The sequence below is a fragment of the Sinocyclocheilus grahami genome, unplaced genomic scaffold (genome assembly GCF_001515645.1).
Source record: "Sinocyclocheilus grahami isolate Dianchi unplaced genomic scaffold, SAMN03320097.WGS_v1.1 scaffold73.1, whole genome shotgun sequence".
Classification (NCBI taxonomy): domain Eukaryota; kingdom Metazoa; phylum Chordata; class Actinopteri; order Cypriniformes; family Cyprinidae; genus Sinocyclocheilus; species Sinocyclocheilus grahami.
Genome location: NW_015505252.1, coordinates 723,915 through 743,136, shown reverse-complemented (window position 1 = coordinate 743,136; position 19,222 = coordinate 723,915). Strand labels below are relative to the sequence as shown.

At 37.3% G+C, this 19,222-nt stretch overlaps 1 protein-coding gene across 1 annotated transcript in view; it reads right to left on the bottom strand.

Annotated features, from left to right (window-relative positions):
- LOC107585684 (titin-like) overlaps positions 1-18,687 on the bottom strand; it is a 63,181-nt gene extending 44,494 nt beyond the window's left edge. The window contains exon 1 of the mRNA XM_016272813.1: positions 17,817-18,687. Coding sequence (XP_016128299.1) covers positions 17,817-18,038 — 222 coding nt within the window. The 5' untranslated portion in view covers positions 18,039-18,687. The remainder of the gene's footprint in view (positions 1-17,816) is intronic.
- Between the last annotated feature and the right edge of the window lie 535 nt (positions 18,688-19,222).

Here is a 19,222-nt window from a genome sequence, read left to right as displayed (position 1 = left end):
GTTTGCGAACTCCCTGCTCGTCCTGTCACAGCTATAGAGGCCGTTTGTGAGCTCCCTGCTCGTCCTGTCACGGCTATGGAGGCCGTCGGGGAATCCTCATCCTGTTCTGTCCTGGCTATGGAGGCCGTTTGTGAATTCTTTGTGTGCTTTGTGTCTGCCAGGGAGGCTACCCCTGAATGCTCAGTCTTGTCTATCAACCCCAATGTTCTGTCTGTCTCTGCTCTCTCGTTGTTACAGTCTCCGCCATGGTCTCCTGATCGGTGTGGTTCTCTGTTCCTTCTGCTCCGCCGTGGTGGTCTGTCTGGCTCCGGTGGTTCTCTGCTCTGCCATGGTGGCCCTCCGCTCCGCCGTGGTGGTCTGTCTGGCTCTGGTGGTCCTCCGCTCCGCCATGGGGGGCCTTGCCCCTTCTGATTCTGTTTGTCGTTCATCGACCTACGCTAGCCCTAGGACTATTCTTGTGTCTTGCCCGCCATATACCTGTTTGACCCTGCCTGTTTTATGACCACGTCTCTGTCTTCTCCAAAATAAAAGCTTGCATATGGATCCGCACGTCTCACGTCTTGTCAGCCCCGTAACATATATATATATATATATATACATACCAAATGAGAAACAGTATATGTTGTTTTAATATAAATTTTTAGATTTTTCATAAAATTGTCATCTATTAAAACTTGTCATGAATTTAAATATATTTGTGATTACACATTTTGTACATTTAAAATCTTAACCTTAAATGTAATATTGAATTACACACCACAGTTAAAATTATAATCAGGTACTTCACATGTGCTTTAGTATGTTAGTCAACACATCAAAATATGTGTACGTCTTTAAAGCATGACAAAAGATTATTATAACAATGTACTTTAAAGGAAAATTTGTCATTATTACAAAGGGCACTTAAATGGATGCTTAGTTGTTAAGAAATAGTCAAAAAAGTATTCTCTCTTTAAGTACACTTAATTGGCTTTTAAGGGATAGTTCACCCAAAAATGACAATTCTGTCATTAATTATTCACCCTCATGTCGTTCCAAACCCAAAAGACCTTCGTTCATCTTCGGAACACAAATTAAGATATTTTAATGAAATCCGAGAGCTTTCTGACCCTCCATAGACAGCAATGTGACTGAAATGTGAAGACGTTATTACAATAGTCCATGTGACATCAGTGGTTCGACCGTAATGTTATGAAGCTACGAGAATAATTTTTGCGTGCAAAGAATTTGTTTACAAGCTGAAGAATGCACACGCATGTGTCTTGGTACTTTTGTGAAAGTGTGTCAAAAACTGACAGAAGAGAAGAATTGTTGAATAAAGTCGTTATTTTTTTCTTTGCGCACAAAAATTATTCTCGTAGCTACCTAAAATTAAGGTTGAACCACTGATGTCACATGGAGTATTTGAATGATGTCCTTACTACGTTTCTGCCTTGAACGTGTCAGTTGTGTTGCTGTCTATGGAGGGTTCTCGGATTTCATCAAAAATATTTTAATTTGTGTTCCGAAGATAAACGAAGGTCTTATGGGTTTGGAACGACATGAGGGTGAGTAATTAATGACAGAATTTTTACTTTTGGGTGAACAAACCCTTTAATTTGATAGTATCTGCAAGTAGTTTTTTTTTTATGTACTTTTTTGAAGTTCAGCACATGTTCGTGTTAAACACAATTAAGCGCACTTCTTTTTCACAAAAGCAGGCAGTGTTCTGACAGGAGATGTGATAGAGATAGAAACAGTGACCGATTGATTGACAAAAACAGAAGCAGGTAGAAAGTGTGTGTGACGCACAGATGCAAACAGAAACAAAAAAAGAAAGGGGAGATTGTGAGCGAAAACAGATTGTAAACTCACACACACACACACATGCGCGCTTGTCATGGTAAACCTACAGTGAAGAACTTGCAGGCTTTTATTAAAAGCAAAGACTGCAGGGAGTGTTGATCTGTGAGCGCAAACTCCTGCTGCAAACACACACACACACACACACCATTAAAAATCTGGGTCAATTCTATCAGCTCGCTTTATAAAATCACGCAGACGATGATCATCTAACTATAGTTCATGCTGAGACGGCTGCGTTCAGGTATGACAGCTTTGAATCTGTCTATTCAGCATGTATTCAGGATCTGTGCCAATATATCAGATTCACACCTCGACAGAGAAATAAACACTCGCCTCCTTTTGTTCTCCGTCTCACAGGAGCCGCGACATACACAAATGCTGCTTAATAAAGATATACACACACTCACACACACGCCTCATAAGAGAAGCTTGTACAGCGAGGTGCATCTTGGGAAATACATCATCTGATTTATGAAGCCAGGCACACCGAGAATAAAAAATAAATTAAAGGGGAGATAAAACAAAGTGCGTGTATGTAAGAGAACGACAGAGAGAGAATAAAGACTAAAGAGGGGTGGTAAAATGATAAAGCGGCTTCGGCTCTTGAAACTCTGAATCTAGTTTAGCTCAAACTCACACTTCTCGTCTGTATAACTACAGATGGACCGATAATCGGCTCGTGTTTTTGTCATTATTCACACTTTTTGTTATCAGCTAAAAATCTGTTCTCACCTCTTTAATATTTAGTTAACAGATAATTGGTACCATTCAAAGAATAGCACACAGTGACTATTCAAAGTGAGTTCGGATAATTGCTCAACTTTTAACAGCCATTCACTCTCTAGTTAGAGACATGTAACTTAATTAGAAATAGTTTTTTTAATCTACAACAATCTACAAAAATGCCACTGCACAAATATAACTTAAATATAATCATTTAAAATAACAGTTATTTAATATATATATGATAATGATATTTTTATAATTCTTCATCTTATAATTATTATTACTTCATATTTATGCAAAGTTACACTGTTTCAGGTCAGTCAGATTTTTTTTAAATTAATACTTGTATTATTAATATGACTGTTTTTACAGTATTTTTTTAATCAAAAAATGTAGCTTTGATAAGCGTCGACTTTCAAAAACATTTTTTAAAATGTCATAAACCCAAACTTTGAGTGTATTTTGCAATTTATAAGTTATTAAATTTTATATTATTATTATTATACCAGCAAATCAGACATCTCACTGACATTGCTAATAACTTCCTCTTGCATATTTTTCAAAGATTTGATGCAGCAGACCTTGTAAACTCTGGGAAGTCCAGTGACCAGTTGTTCCTCGAAAAGCTCTTGTTGCAACCTGGTACCTCAACTTTCCTGTCCTGATAAAAACCTGTCCACTTTTGCTCCTAGAAGTTGTGTAACAGCCAATCAGATCATAACTGTTGATTTTTGTCAGCCTTTGCCATTTTTTATGCAACATAAATGAGCCTGGAGTTCATCTCAGCAGTCTAGCAGCTTCTACAATTCCAGTTATGTAATGTTCAATGCTTTGTACTGGATGCAGTTCTGTCAGCTACTGTATATTGCATTATCCTGTTTAGTTGCCGGTAAGTGTTTCAAACCAAACTCAAGCGTTTGATCCACAGACCTCGTACAGTTTGGAAATTTCAGAGACTGGTTACTCCTCTGAATTTGTACAGTGCGAATTTTACATCTTAATCCTTTCAGACACATTCTACAGTACAGTAATTCTGTTCTGTCTGATGGTCTGACTCTTAGCTCGCTCCAGGACAGGGGTTTAAAGTTACTCTCTTCCCCAAGATCACATTACAGCTGTGTTCCTACAGGCCTCTGCACTGCCACTTATTTCTGCTTAACATAATTCTATTTCCTCAAGATGCACCCGTCTATCTCCTTTAATCCATTGTTTCTTCTCTATCCTCCTCTTTTCTCTGTAATGTTATTAGAGAGAAACCTCATTCTGTTACACTCTTACAGCTGTCTGTTTCTTCAGTGCAGACAGACAGGATCAGACACCATCATCTGACTGCAACATCTGCACCCATACATGCATGTATTCAAGCACAAACTCATTCTGACCCCCGACACGCTAAAACTATAGTTGGATTAAAGAGGAGAATACACAGAAACCTTCAACCCCCAAATCCATTGAAACCCAACCCTCTGACACACTTAGTGGAGCATTAGCATGCTTACCGTGTGTATTGTGCATTGTGCGATTGACAGCACTATTTGTGTGTGTGTGGGGGTCAGCTTTTGTTTATATTGTAGGGACCAAATGTCCCCAGAATGATAGTAAAACCTGAAATCGCATGCATCCTGAAGAGCTGCCAATGGTTCCCGGGGGGAAAACGGCTTAATTAACATGCTAATTAATGAAAATGTAAAAACATAGAATGTTTTCTGTGAGGGTTAGCTTTAGAGTCCTGTATAAAAATATCATTAGCTCATATATCAGTAGTACTATTTTTATAAAAACAATAAAAGTCAATGATAAGTTCCCACTGCAGGTGTGTGCTTGCATGCACTTGTACTTGCATATATATTTCATTAATTTGAGTGTTTTGGTGTTTGCATGCTTGTGTGGATGTATTGGTGATACTTATGTATGTGTATGTATATGCATGCTTGTATTGTTTTTGCATGCTTTTACTGTATGTGAGTGCTTGTGTGCATGTATTAGCATGCTCGCAAATGTGCATATGAGTGCATGTATATTTTATCTATATGTGTGTGTTTGGGTGTGTGCATGCATTGTTGTTTTTGCGTGCTTGAGTGTGTCTGTACATGTACCTGTCCAGTATACATGCATGTGGTGGCATCTGTGTGTATATGTACTTGGGTGCTTGCAAATGTGCATACTTGTGTTTGCATGTATTGCCAATGCCTGTGTTTGTGTGTGTGTGCATTAATTTGATTGCTTGCATTGTTGTTTTGCATACCTCAGTGTCTGTACAGTATGCTTACATGTATATGTATATTTGCATCTGTGTACTTGGGTGTTGTAATAGCATGCTTGCAAATGTGCATACGTGTGCTTTTAGGCATGTATGTGCTTGCATGTATATTTCATCTATATGTGTCTGTTTTGGTGTTTGCATGCTTGTTTTTTTTGTGTGCTTGCATGTGTACATGTGTGTCTATGCATGCATGTGTGTGTTTCTGTTGTCTAGACACTTTTAAGAGACAGAGTTTTAATATTATAACACAAGATCAGATTTTCTCACCAATTAATTTTTCAAGTGTTTGACAATGTGTGTGTCTTTTCCATGACCTTGGCCCAATAATGCATGTGGCAAAGATGCAAAACTAGCATGTCTATGCTTTCCCGACAATCCCATCCTCCTGCCTCATATAAACACACACACATACACGGCCAACTGTTCCGGCAGGTGGCCCACATCACTAAGCTCCTAGAGCAATTATCCACGTTGGAATCCCGTCGCTGCGACAACAATCAGCATGGAGCTAGATCCCTGTCACAGCGTCCATATAGCAGCCTGTTAAACCAACCAACTGGGACATTACATCACCGTTAAACTGGAACTTTACCTAGTGCCATCCGCATCCCATGCAATCAGTTAGAGAACAACATCAGTATCCAGGGCTCCAGACTGCGACCAAATGGTTGCATTTTGCTACCATTTTTTCTGCCTGTGTGACTAAATATTGTGTGCGGTCACACTGGCGCGACCACCACGTTGTTCAACTAATAAGCTCTGCCATTTCTGTTGCATATGAGAAACATCAAATGGCAAATGAAACTGAAAGCATAACGAAACCGCGCTACTCGTTTGAACTGCGCAGTGCTTAGAGTGTAGAGCCTGGTTTATACTCGCCGCGTCAGCAGGAGCGCAAAGCAAAAATGATGCGAATATTGAGGAAACGATGGATGGTTTTCAAGCTAAAGTAAAAGGCCGCTTCTTAAACCAGAGAAGGTGAACATGTTGGGATTCTTGTGTGAAAAAAAAAACATGCAACCACTGTCACCGACAGCAAGTTTAGTTTTACTTTTCTTTTTGAGAAAGTTGGTTGCAAAAGAGCGACCAGTGAGAGGAATGAGTCTGGAGCCCTGTCAGTATCGTAAAATCGGTTAATCTGTCTCTCTCTTTGTCGTCTCTGTGGATTTATATACCTTTAGACCTTCTTACTGTAAGTGTGTGTGTGTGAGTGAGTTATAGCGGTCTTTAAGAAACTGAGAACACAATGTGAGCTCTATTTGGTTTACGAGAACATCACTAAGAATACAACACTCTGAGGAATACACTCAGAAGTGTACGTCTGTTCCAAAGCTTGGTTTGTTCTCGCTGACTATAGTCAACATAGGCAGCTTCCCTTTAAGACAGCATCCTGACTGAATTGGATCATAGCAGCCCCAGATGGAATCTGCAGACTTTTGTATTTTCGGTGCTTTTTGGAGATAAAATGTGTTAAATGGAGCTGACTGTACTGCAGTTTTATTGATGGCTGAATGCATAGGCCTAATCGAATGATTAAATAAGACAAAATATTTAATAAACAAATATGCAAGCGGTGCAGGATGTGAACTAATAAGGCATCTTATAAGGCCAAATTATTTTATTGCTTACTATTTAGAACAGCCTGCAAGCTGGGAGCCCAAATATGATTTCTTAAACTGTTGCCAAGTTAGGCAGCTCACTAGGATTTGTAACAAAGCTTAAATGTGAAGCATGTCATTTTTTGAATGTTTAAACAGTATACTGTGTGTGTGTGTGTGTATACAGTATATATATATATATATATATTTATATATATGAAAGTATATAAATATGAGTATTTTTGTATTTAACTTAAATAAAATGAAGAAGCAAACGGAACTGCTAACAGCGGCGCTCACCTGGTGTTTCGGTACAGGTGTGTGTCATGATTAAGTGTAAATATAGCCAAAGAAAAATCCACTGCAACCACATTTCATGACAAAATCCACAAGATGGCAAAACCTAAAAAGGCTGTTCTTTAATAAAAGTTCTGGCACGCCGGAAAGCGCTTGCAAACACATTCTTCTTTTCGAAATGAAAAACTGAGGTCAAAGCTTTGGAAACTTTCTTTATAAGTTCTTCACGTAAGTATTCTGGGTATTAAGATGAACAGTACTAGTAATCTCATACAACCTAGCATGTAATCAGTAATTTTTTTTAGTTATAGATATGATATTCAGGGATGACAGACTGAATATGTGATATTGCTGTATTTCTAATATTATGCAGAGAAAGCTATTTTACGCTCTGCGTTTGATTATAAATTTAGCTTATAATGATTATTATTAATACATTTGTTTATTTTACATGGTGTTTTGTACCATGTTGCACTTAAGGCAGTGATTTTTACCATGGTTAAGGGGTTTTAGACACTACATTGTGTTGCATCTACAGTAACTACACATGGTAAAATCACTGTACAGTGAAAATAATTTGGTGTAGAAACTACCAAAATAGCAAGTACATTTCACAAATAATTACAAAGAAATGGAGAGAAATTTTGAAGTAAAAAGACTGAAATAGTATTTTCTTGTTAAAAAAAATTCTGCTAAATTTTGTTTTATTTACAGTTTTTTACAGTGTAGTGCCCCTTCAGCAGCTTATTTTATTAAACTGTTAATTTAGAACAAAGAATACAGAAATTGTTTATGGAAAATATATCGCATAGAAAACATTTCCATATTTTCTGTATCAAGTATTCCAGGAAAGCATGTAATAATCTAGCGTAGCGTTAGTTCTGGCAGGTCATGTTAGTCAAGCTCGCATCAGCTGACTCTCAGCTGATCCCCATCAACCTATGGGAATACGACACCTATCTAAGCATTCATATATAAGGTCCTGCAGTAGTATCAGCAGTTTTCGCATTGCTTAATAGCTAATTACCCTCCTCCATCCCCAGCTCCTCCTCTGTCAGTCAGGATTCAGCCTTCTGATTCTCCTTTAAGAATTGCTGCTCTCATCTATGCTATAGGCTGCATGGATGCGCAGGGAGTTCTTGCCCAGAACAGAACCAAACCGCCAATCTAAACTGTATGCTAACTGTCAAGCATCTTTGATGATAGTGGTCCTGACAGAAATGACCTCATTCCTTTATTCTAGATCTCCAGAACTCATCAAAGTTTTTTCTCTGCTTTCTTGTTTAGTTTGTAGCATGAAACTTTATAGCTGAGCGCTGACATCAGTGAGATCAGGCCGAGACACGAAGAACGACAGATTCATCCTATTAAACTAGTACTCTAGCTGCCAGCTGTCTTTTGTCTTTCTCTGTCCATCTCAAGCTGCTTTCACACAGTGAAAGCCATCTTCTTTCCCTTTGTTTCTGTTCATACCAGCATGCTCTTTCTGCAGTATGTAGTATGTATACTGTGCACAGTAAGCACTTTTCTGTGTGCACTGTAATACCCAAATTACTACTTTTACCAAATTGCACAGTACAATACAACAGTAGATGCAGTGCACTCAACTTGACCTTCAATTTCCAGGGATTTTGTGTATTATTTAACAGGAGAAAATAGTTGGTAACTGCACATCCCTTGTAAAAAAAGAAGTACACTTATGCATGCTTTTAAAAAGAGTACTTACCGTATAATGGAAGTAATATAACAAAATATGCTTACGTATGAACTAAACTGCATGATATTTACAATTAAATGACAATATATTTTTTAAATTATATTATATTAGATTAGTTGCAGTTAGTTGAAATTAACAGTGCATTTTTACCTACTTATGGAGGACTGAAGTATACCTTTAACCCTTTCATGCATGGTGTCCACATTTGTGGACAGTTAATTTAACTCCATTTAGGGTTCATTTATCATTGTAATTTTCTCCAACCCACTTGAGGGCAGTGTCAGTAGATTGACAGCAATATTGTAACAGTGGCTACTATCTTGCATTCCAAATATTCATTGCTTGATGACATAATTAATCCAAGATGGCTGACAGCGATAGCCATGTGCTAAATGCCCCAGGCATATCTGTGAAAAACTTTTATACAAGGAGGTCAATTGAGGTAAAAAAATATATATATATTAGTATGTACAGTAAAGTATGATGAATATGTTAGTATTTCATAAACTACAATTTAGAGTAAAATGTAATTTTTATTCACCAAAAACCAACTGTCCACGATTGTGGACATCATGCAACAGTGGAGTCAGATAGCATAAAGTCTGATTTCTGTAACCTGCTAGTATATCCATTCTATTTTTTCAAAGATGTTATGAATTGTCTTATATTGTAATAAAACAGACATTTAACAAATATATCAACATAAATAACCATTTAAAATTACATATTACAGCATTAAATGGCAACTTTACACATACATATGGAGACAAATTTGCATATATATGTTGATATACTATAACCGAGATGATTCAACATGAAGTAAGATAAGGATGAAAATATAATAAGTTGTTACAATCAGCAGTGAATGTTTTCCATGATTTGCCCATATTGCTAATAGGTTTCCACATATATGTAACTACTGTTATTGTTCCTACAATATGTGTTTTATTGTTATTATATTGTAATATTATTGTTTTTAATAACTGAGCTGATATAAATAGCATAACATGCCATTAAAAAAACACAATATTCCATATTGTCAGCTGTGGCTTTATGTCCCATTTTATGCCTTTGTTGCATGGTGTCCACATACGTGGACAGTTAAATAATTTTTTTAATAAAACTGAATTTTGTAAAAATTAAAATGTATTTCAATTTTAGCATCATATTAAAGTAATAAAAAGAATAATAAAAAAATCTAGATAATGTTTTCCAGTAATTCATGCATGAAAGGGTTAAATGTAATTTCATAATTACTTCTATTGTCCTTAGTAATTTAGTAGGTATGAGATGTAATATCAGATAACAGCTATAATCAAATACTTTACATGTGCTTTAGTATGTTAGTCAGCACCTAAGTAAGTGTACTTCTTTAAAGCAATACTAAAAATTCTTTAAAAAAATTTATTTAAATAATTATTTAATTATATTTATTTAAAATGTACTTTAAATGTATTTGACATTATTACAAAGTGCATTTTTAAAGGTGTAAAACAGAAACAAGCATGAAAGTGTGCTCTCTTTAATACACTTAATTCATATTATATTATCGGCAAGTACAGTTTTTATTAAATATTCTTTTATGATTTGAAGTACACTACAAATACACATTGAATGCAATTAAGAACAGAAGCATGCTATTGTTTGAAATGGGATATTTCCTACTGTTTTACTTTCTATTTTTAAAAAGTAGGCAGTATACAGTTTGTTCAGTAAAATAATGTTAGTATTCTATTCTGGCAGAGTCTCATTGTTTTCTATCTTCTGTCATATCTCTTCTCCCTTCTTCCTGTTTCCTCCCCCTCTTTCTTCTTCACTTCCCGCTTCTCTCTCTCTCATTTCTATTTATAGCACTGGCTCATTTGTGCTGCTAAATCAGAGAGCACTGTTGTGTTGCACGGGGGGTTTTTACTTTCATACACACGTGTTCTCACATTGACACGTCTTACTGTTTCATGTGCACTGTGGTTGTGTGCTTTTAGAGAGGTGTGCATGAACAACACATGCTTATTGGGTGTGTGTGTGTGTGGGTGTGTTTGTTCCCTTTTTCCGCTGAACGAAGCTGTGATTCCCCCATCATTAGGGATCTCTGTCTTTCTCTCTTTCTCTCTCTCTCGCTTTTTCTTCCCAGACAACATGAGCTACTAAGAATCAAGCACTTGAAAACAAACCATGCCAAAGGGTCCAAATGTAAACTTTTGTCACATCTGCCAGTGGTGGGTGAACTAAGCAAATTTATTAGCGATAAATATTATCTTTTTTTTTTTTTCATTATTTTTATTACAAATACATATTTTTACCTACACTCTTAAAAAACATGTTTTTCAAAAGGGGGTGTATTCACACTGATGTCATAGAAGAATCTTTTTTGGGTTCTCTAAAGAACCTTTCAGTGAGAATTTCTTACAAGAACCATTTGTTATTTCTTATTGTGAAGAACATTTTAATAATTTTAAGAACCGTTTACCATTATAAAAGAACCTTTTGTACAACATTTGAACAGTGAACATTTGCTGAAAATGTACTCCCCCTCAGGCCATCCAAGATGTAGATGAGTTTATTTCTTTAGCATCACATCCCTTGCTCAGCAGTGGATCCTCTGCAGTGAATGGGTGCCGTCAGAACGAGAGTCCAAACAGCTGATAAAAACATCACAATAATCCACAAGTAATCCACACCAATCCAGTCCGTCAATTAATGTCTTATGAAGTAAAAAGCTGCATGGAATGCTACATTTCTCCAAATCTGATGAAGAAACAAACCCATCTACATCTTGCATGGCCTGAGGGGGAGTACATTTTCAGCAAATTTTCCCTTTTGGGTGAATTATACATTTATTGGAACCATAGATGCCAATAAAGAAGATTTATTTTTAAGAGTGTATGACGGAGGAATTCTTTTTCAGTTTTCCTTGCATTATTGTGACAAACGGTGTAGGTCATTGTCTCATTTGCAGCATCATATACTCTACAAAACAAGCCAGATGAGCATATAAACGTGAACAGACATGTTCCACATTTTAATTTTAGTGGCTTAATGTGAGAAAATTTGCACATACAGTATGTCACCACATGGCATTAAACAAAACAAAAAAAAGGATTTAAAGGTTTTCCACTAGTAAATTTAATATTTGGTAAGTGTTTAGAGTCTTGACAGATGTTAGTATGCATTATGTTGCAGTTTTAGTTACCAGCCAACTGAGGAGTAGGTCATTTTTACTCACATATGCAGCTCAGTGAGTGTTAATTTTGGACCCTGGGCAGAAACATGCACAAACTGGGACAGGCACACAAACACACATGCAACCACAGCAATGGACACAAAACACACAGTAACACACACAGACTATAAAGAGCAGCTGCTGTGAGATGTGAGAGATTATTAAATTCCACATAAAATAATGTGTTTAACTAATTTTGCTTCCGTAATCTGACATATTTTAAAAGTGAAACAGGATATGATGTGTAAAGATGAAAAATGCAGGGCTGGACACTTATTCATTGGGAATTGACTTGATGGCATTTAGTTTGGCGTTATATGTGTGTGAGGGTGTGTGTGTATGTATGTATATATAACTATTGTTATATATATAACTATAAGTATTATTTCAACTTGTGTGTGTTATTTCATATATAAATTCAAATTATATATATATATATATATATATATATATATATACTGTATACACACACACACATTTATTATTTACATTTTTAAGTATATTATTTACATTATATTTTTGTACAGATTTCTGCTATTTAGGAATAATACTGTTCTTATAGACTTCCTCCTTGTGGGTGTGTGGGCCTGGTTTCTGAACACTGAATAAGGGCCATTAATGTGTAAATGTGGACAGTCGTGTGTTGATTGGTTCATCTAGTTGAAGTCAGAACTTTGTGGAAGTTTAAAGTGTGGTTCACTGTTTTTTTCTAGGCTTGATTGTGTTTATGGGATGCAGTCTAACATGTGAAAAACATTATTTTTCACATAATTTCCCTTTATTCCACACCGCTCTGTCCCTTCTCTGAGAAACACGCTGATAATTTCCTGCTTTTATGAAGCCCCTCCCTCAGAAGTAGGCAATGGGCTCTGATTGGTTAGATAGCCCGGTGTGTTGTGATTGGCTAAGCCGTCTCTAGTGTGCGTCTAACCGTCCCGCCCCTCACCTCAGCGGCATATGCTCCGGTTGTATTGTAAACAACGGCGTCGTTAATATCGCTTATCAGTTTGAACCCGATTGAGAAGCAGAGGATATTATTGAAGAGGATCGTGCAGAACCTGTGCAAGCACGGCTTTTAATGGTAGGCCTATGTTTTTTGTTTGTTGTTGTCTCATACTTTTAGATACGCTGTTATTTGTAAATGCTACTGCTTCTGTTAGCTTTTAATATACGGTTTTATCCTGATTAAAGCTTTAATACAGTACGGCAACTGCACGCGCGTCCATGGTTAACGCTTCTCATAGCTATGTGAAAATAAGTGTATAATTGGAACAGTTCATTGTTATAGCTGAGCTGAATGAGAGCGAGAGAGAGATGCAGAGCGTGTGCAGAGCAGCAGACTCGAGGAACAGTATTAAGAACCGCTGCTTTAGAACATTGATTTTGAAACTTGTGAATCCATTAGAATCGTTAGAAGACAGAATCGTGATTCATATATGAATAGATTTTTACGTGCACCTCTAGTTTTCTCTTCCTCTTCTCTAAAGCAGAGCAGCACGGCCTCGCCCCCTTTGTGGCTTTTTCCCGAGGGCAGGGTTTATCTGGGTTTGTGACGTCACAAACCCAGGAAGTAACTCGTTGTAGGGACACCAGCCATTTTTGTAGGCATTAAACTGCCAGAATTTTAAAAGACGATATCTCTGTTTGCATTGAACTTTCAGCTTTGTAACTTTGCAGATATTGTTTATGCTCAAACAGCAACATTACACACTAACTAACGTTAAAAAAGTGAAAGCGCAATCAACCACCCCTTTAAAACAAGACATTTTTGTATTTTTATTTTTAATAGACGCTCTATTTGGACTGACGAGGAAGTTCTAAGCGCTGAAACTTACTGTATGTCTTCATAGCGCAAACTGTATTTCAAAGATGCTGCAATTTTTTTATGCTCTCAGTAATTTTAACCTGGCTGTCGGTTAACAGTACTCAGTTTCCACCCCGCTTTTCTCTGTCATCTGCGTTTGTCATTTTCTTGGAAGGAGAGATGCTAGGGAGGATCCCGTCTGTTGTAAAGTGCTGACTGAGCCAGGCTGCCCGACCTCGTCATGTCTAGAATGTAAAAGGAAAACGTTCGGGGCGCTGTGGATGTCTGCTTGCGGGACCATTAAGGGCCCCATCAATATTAAAGAGCTCGGGACGACCTGAGGAACATTCCAGAGGCCAGTCCATTAGCGGCCAGCTCCGGCACAACAATTCAAGGGTCTGTGTGTGTGTGTGTGTGTGTGTGTGTGTGTTAGCTTTTCCAGTCTTGGTTTAAATAAGAATCAGTATTTTAGAGTAGCTTTGCATGCAACAATATTCAAACAAATCCATCTAGGGGGATTTAAAGGGATAGTTCCACCAAAAAAAAAAGTATAATTCTGTAATGATTTGCTTAAGATAAACCACAAAAGCAGATCATTTGCATAATGTTCACACTGTTCTTTTTTGTGCATTGAAAGTTAGTAACAAATGTGTAAGCTTTAAAAAAAAAAAAAAAAAGGACCAAAAAGCACCATAAAAGTAGTGATACATAAAATTTGAGAAACATATTCCAAGTCAGGCAAGGCATTAGGATGAGTAAATGAAGGCAGAATTGTAATTTGTTTGATAGATTTGCTTGAATATTATGACATGTAAAGTTACTTTGATTCTTACTTAAACCAAGACTAATACATACCCACAGTTACACAAACAGAATTTAAAGGTATAATTCACACAATTCTGCCATCTTTTACTCACTCTCATGCTGTTGCAAACTCACATGACTTGGAATATGGCGCTCAAATGACTAAATGTCACTGTATGACTACCTTTTTTTTGGTGTTTTTTGCTTATTTTTTAAGCTTGGCAGAATTTGTACACATTTACTTTCACTCCATGGAAAAGAACAGTGTAAACATTCTGCAAACCATCTGCTTTTGTGTTTTATGGCATGTAAATGATGACAGAATTGAGGCATGCAAAGTTACTCTGAAAATTCTGATTCTTACTTAAACCAGAACTAACACACACATTTACGCAAACACGATTTAAAGGAAAAGTTCACCTAAAAATTATAATTCTGTAAATGTTTGGCAGAATGTTCACGTCACACTGTTCTTTTCCATAGTCATACATATAATCTGAACGCCATATTCCATGTCAAGTCTAATTAAATCATGACAGAATTGTGATTTTTGGGTGAACCATCCCTTTAAGTTGTGTTTGTGTAAATGTGTGTGTGAGAGTGAGTGCGAGTAAGAGAAGATGGGTCTCCTTTAGCCTTACATTAAACAGATCATTAACTGTTAAGTGTGTGAGAGCTGTGTCCATTTCCGGCTCCCATACGAAACCAATAACCGTATGTGTTTTTTCCTATCAGTCCCATCAGCAGCTTCATCATAGTGAAAAGGCAAAATCATAGTGAACAAAGTTTATGTGTGTTTGTGCACGACTTTGCAGTGTCTGGATAATTTAATCAGGGATGTATTACCTCTTTTCCCCTGACACTAGTATTTATTTATGCTCTTGTTCTCTTCAGCCTGCACAACCTTTTGCTTGTTTCTTTCTTCTGCAAAGTCAAGCATCACTGTTACTGTTGCTCTTACTCAAGTTTAAGTGTTAAGCTAAAGTATTAAACAGGTGAGAAAATATCACAGACTTACTTTGAAGGATGGACCCAATCCATATCTATATGTATACATGTATATTATTTTAGTATCATTATGATACTGTTTTAAATTATTTTATTTTTTAAATTAATTTAACAAAAACATAAATAAAAATAAAAAAAACACATAAATTAATACATTTTTACTTGTAAACACTTTATATTTTATATTTTAAATTTTATTTTAATTATAGTAATTCGGTCAGGACCACTATCATCAAAGATGACTGACAATTAGTATACAGTTTGGATTGGTGGTATGGTTCTGTTCATTTTATAATATTTTAGAAATTAGACTGATTCAAAGGAAAATCAGAAGGCCGAATCCTGACTGACGAGAGGAGGAGTTGGGGATGGAGGAGGTTAATTAACTATTGAGCAACGCGAAAACTGGTGATAATACTGAAGCATCTTATATACTGTATGGGTGCTGTGATAGGTGTCTCATCCCTATAGGTAGACGTGGATCAGCTGAGAGTCAGCTGATGTGAGCTTAAATAAATATGACCTGCCAGAACTAATGCAACGCTTGATTTTTGTTGTCATTTTTAAAAATGTTTATACTGGTAGATTTAATTCTTTATTATTTCTTCTTTAGTTGTTACATCAAGTTAAACTATTTCAAGCATTTTTTTAGTTAACTATAATAACCCTGCACCAGACAGAAAGAAATAACCTAGCAACACCTTAGCAACCATCCACAACATCCCAAAGGTGAAGTCACATTTACAGCTGCACAACTTTTGCACAAGCAAGCACCAGTCACTTTCTTTTACTAACAGAATTCATTGACTGATGGAATATCTTTTGATTCTGTATGTTGTCCTCACAAATCTCACTTATTAAAACCCATAGCGCACTGCGTGACCTCCTTGCCCTTGAGAATAACCTGCTGACCCTGCTATAAGTGAAGTGAAATTCGACATCCTTCCGGTCCTCTGTTCCTGTGAGCCTGACTCTGCCAACAAACCCACGTGGGTAAACAACACCTCGGCCTTCTGCTCTCCACGCCTGCTGACCTCAGCTGCATTTTTTTTTTGTCTGCTGCGGTCGGTGACCTGCACGGCACATCATGCTTAAATTAATGCTGCTTCAAGACCTCCGCCCCCATAATGTGCGCAGTTTGGCACCGTTATACAAGCCCTGCTTAGTTTGCACTGGCCAATGGCTAGTGGTCAAAAAATGAATCAAGGAACAATTTGGAAACATCTGCCTGAGGTCTGTCCCATCCAGGTACTAATAGACACTTTGTAAAGTTAGCATAGTTAGTCAAGCCAACTTTTGTGCAATAATCATTATATTTTATTATTTTTATTTTATAAAACAGATGCAAGATGCAAATTCAATGCATCAGTTAATGAAATGAACGAGTGCAACTGGTAAGCAATAATCTTAAAGGAATAGTTCACTGGACGAAACAATATTATGGATCATGGACTCATATTTTAGCCAGAAGCAACGGTTTGGAGTTAAAAACATCTTAATGATGGATTTGTTTTTTACAAACATGCAGCTTTTGGCTTTTCAAGACATTAACTGGTGGACTGGAGTGGTGTGGATTACTTTTGGATTATTGTGATTTTTTATCAGCTGTTTGGACTCTCATTCTGACGGCACCCATTCACTGCAGAGCATCCATTGGTGAGCAAGAAATAAAATGCTACATTTTCAAAATCTCTTCTCATGAACAAACAAACACATCTACATCTTGTATGACCTGTTGGTGAGTAAACAATCAGCAAATTGTTATTTTTGGTGAACTATTCCTTTAATATGATGAGCTCCCACTTACCAGCTTATAGGCAAATGAGTTACAGCTACTGGGAAACGTTACAACACTTAATTGTTTTGTCAGGCTAATGAGCAGGAAAAAAAGCATCCAGGAAGAATCACATCACTGTACAGCCTGCTGACCATGTGAAACATCATTTTTTAACTTCTGGTTGTGAGAAACAGGAATTAGCATGGTGAATATTTTTATCACACCCTACTTCCCCATTTCACATACGGTCTGTCCTGAATAGTGTGCAAGATTGGAATTAATATGTCCCCCGATCATACAGTAGCATGTTTACAAAAGCAGGCCAAAGCTGCCCGGATGATGTACTATTTCTGGTGGATTTTCAAAGTGTGTATTTCATATGTTTTTGGGGTTAATGTTGATTTTAACACTAATATATTTTACAGAGCCTGTGGCTTGATTTCTCAGAACACCTGTGTTCATATGTTTCGGTTGGTGATATTTTTTAATGTTTTTGAAAGTCTCTTCTGCTCACCAAGGCTGCATTTATTTGATCATAAATGCAGTAAAAAGTGTAAAATTATGAAATAATATTACAATTTCAAATAACTGTTTTTTTTTTTCCTGTGATGCAAAGCTGAATTTTCAGCATCATTAATCCAGTCTTCAGTGTCACATGATCCTTTAGAAATCATTCTAATATGCTGATTTGTAATCAACAAACATTTTTATTATTATCAATGTTGAAAAAAGTGATAGTTTCTTCTAGAGGACTCACCAGAGTGCAGAATCTCTCCGGTGGGTTCCCGCAGGTGACGCCTGGCGGCTCGACGCGGATGTGCATGTACTCCTTCATGGCCTGGGCTTTGGGTTGGCACGCGTAATGCTCCCACACAGCGCCTTCGTCCGTGCTCACGAGAGACTTGCACAGGTCGTACTGGCCTCTTGCTCTCGCCAGCACGTGCACCAGCAGGTAGAGGAGTCCCGCGCATGCACGCATGGCAGGCGTGCGAATAAGAGGGGATTTCCGAGGGTCCAGAGAAACGGGAAAGGTACCACCGAGGGTTCAGAGGTGGGACGTGTTAACATGGAACAGCAACGCCGGTGGTCAGGTTAAAACATCCCATAACTTCGCCACGGTCATTACTCCAAAAGAAAAAAGTCAGATATATAGAAAAAGAAAATGTGCATAAAAGTGTTTTGTTGTTATAAGGTTGAGGGGAAGTTTTGTAAAGCAAGTTTATTGTTTTGTGTATTGACTTCTGCCTTACTTCTGTGTGTCTGGACACTGTCCTGATATGTTGGGTCAAAGGTGCTGATGTTTCTACTTGGACCTACATCCATAGCAGCTCCTGGACTGCGTCACCGCAGAGCATATTTATGTCCCGAAGGTCACATGAAGTGGGTTTTCCCTTTTCCAAGCTCAGAAATGTCTGCCTGGTTGCATCCTTCACTCTTTAGCAGCTGCTGTCCATGGTCCTGAAAGCAAACACCACACATTTCAGTGTTTAACTTCACTGCTCTTTTGTACACAAGCTCTTGATGTCAGCCTGTTTTTTTTCTAGCGCCGCTTTCTGCTGATGGTCTAATTTGCCAAACCCCCCTTAAACAGACGTTGGATGTCATCCTGTGAACCACCACCAGTCCGGACAGATGGCTGATCTCGCATACAACACGAGTCTGGAGTGAGGAACATGCGTGGTACATGCACACACACACTTCACAGACAGAAATTATGTAAGACAGGACTTTGAGGAAGAGAAGCAAAGGGGATGTGCGACATATCTCATGCAGATATTATCATGCAGAGATTGTATGTTAAATATTGCACGGTATAGTTTACTGAATGAACCACATTTCATTTCCATTGGGAAATGGGAGGAGTGAGGAATGGTCTCACATGTGCAGATACACGCATAGCGATGACATTAATTTCTAAGGTTGCAAATGCAATGCATACCTGTAAAAATCAGGTAAAGTAACCATGTGCTTTGCATGGTAGGATCTGCTTTTATTCAAGTCAAAAATAGACTGAATCAACCTGATTACATTACAACATTTTTAAATCAGATCAGGTAGAAAATATATTTGCTTGTAATTTTACAGTAGCCTAAACAAAGCACATTTTCAACTCTTCATTGCATACACTTCTATCGTAAGATATTTAAACGTTTTACAAATAAA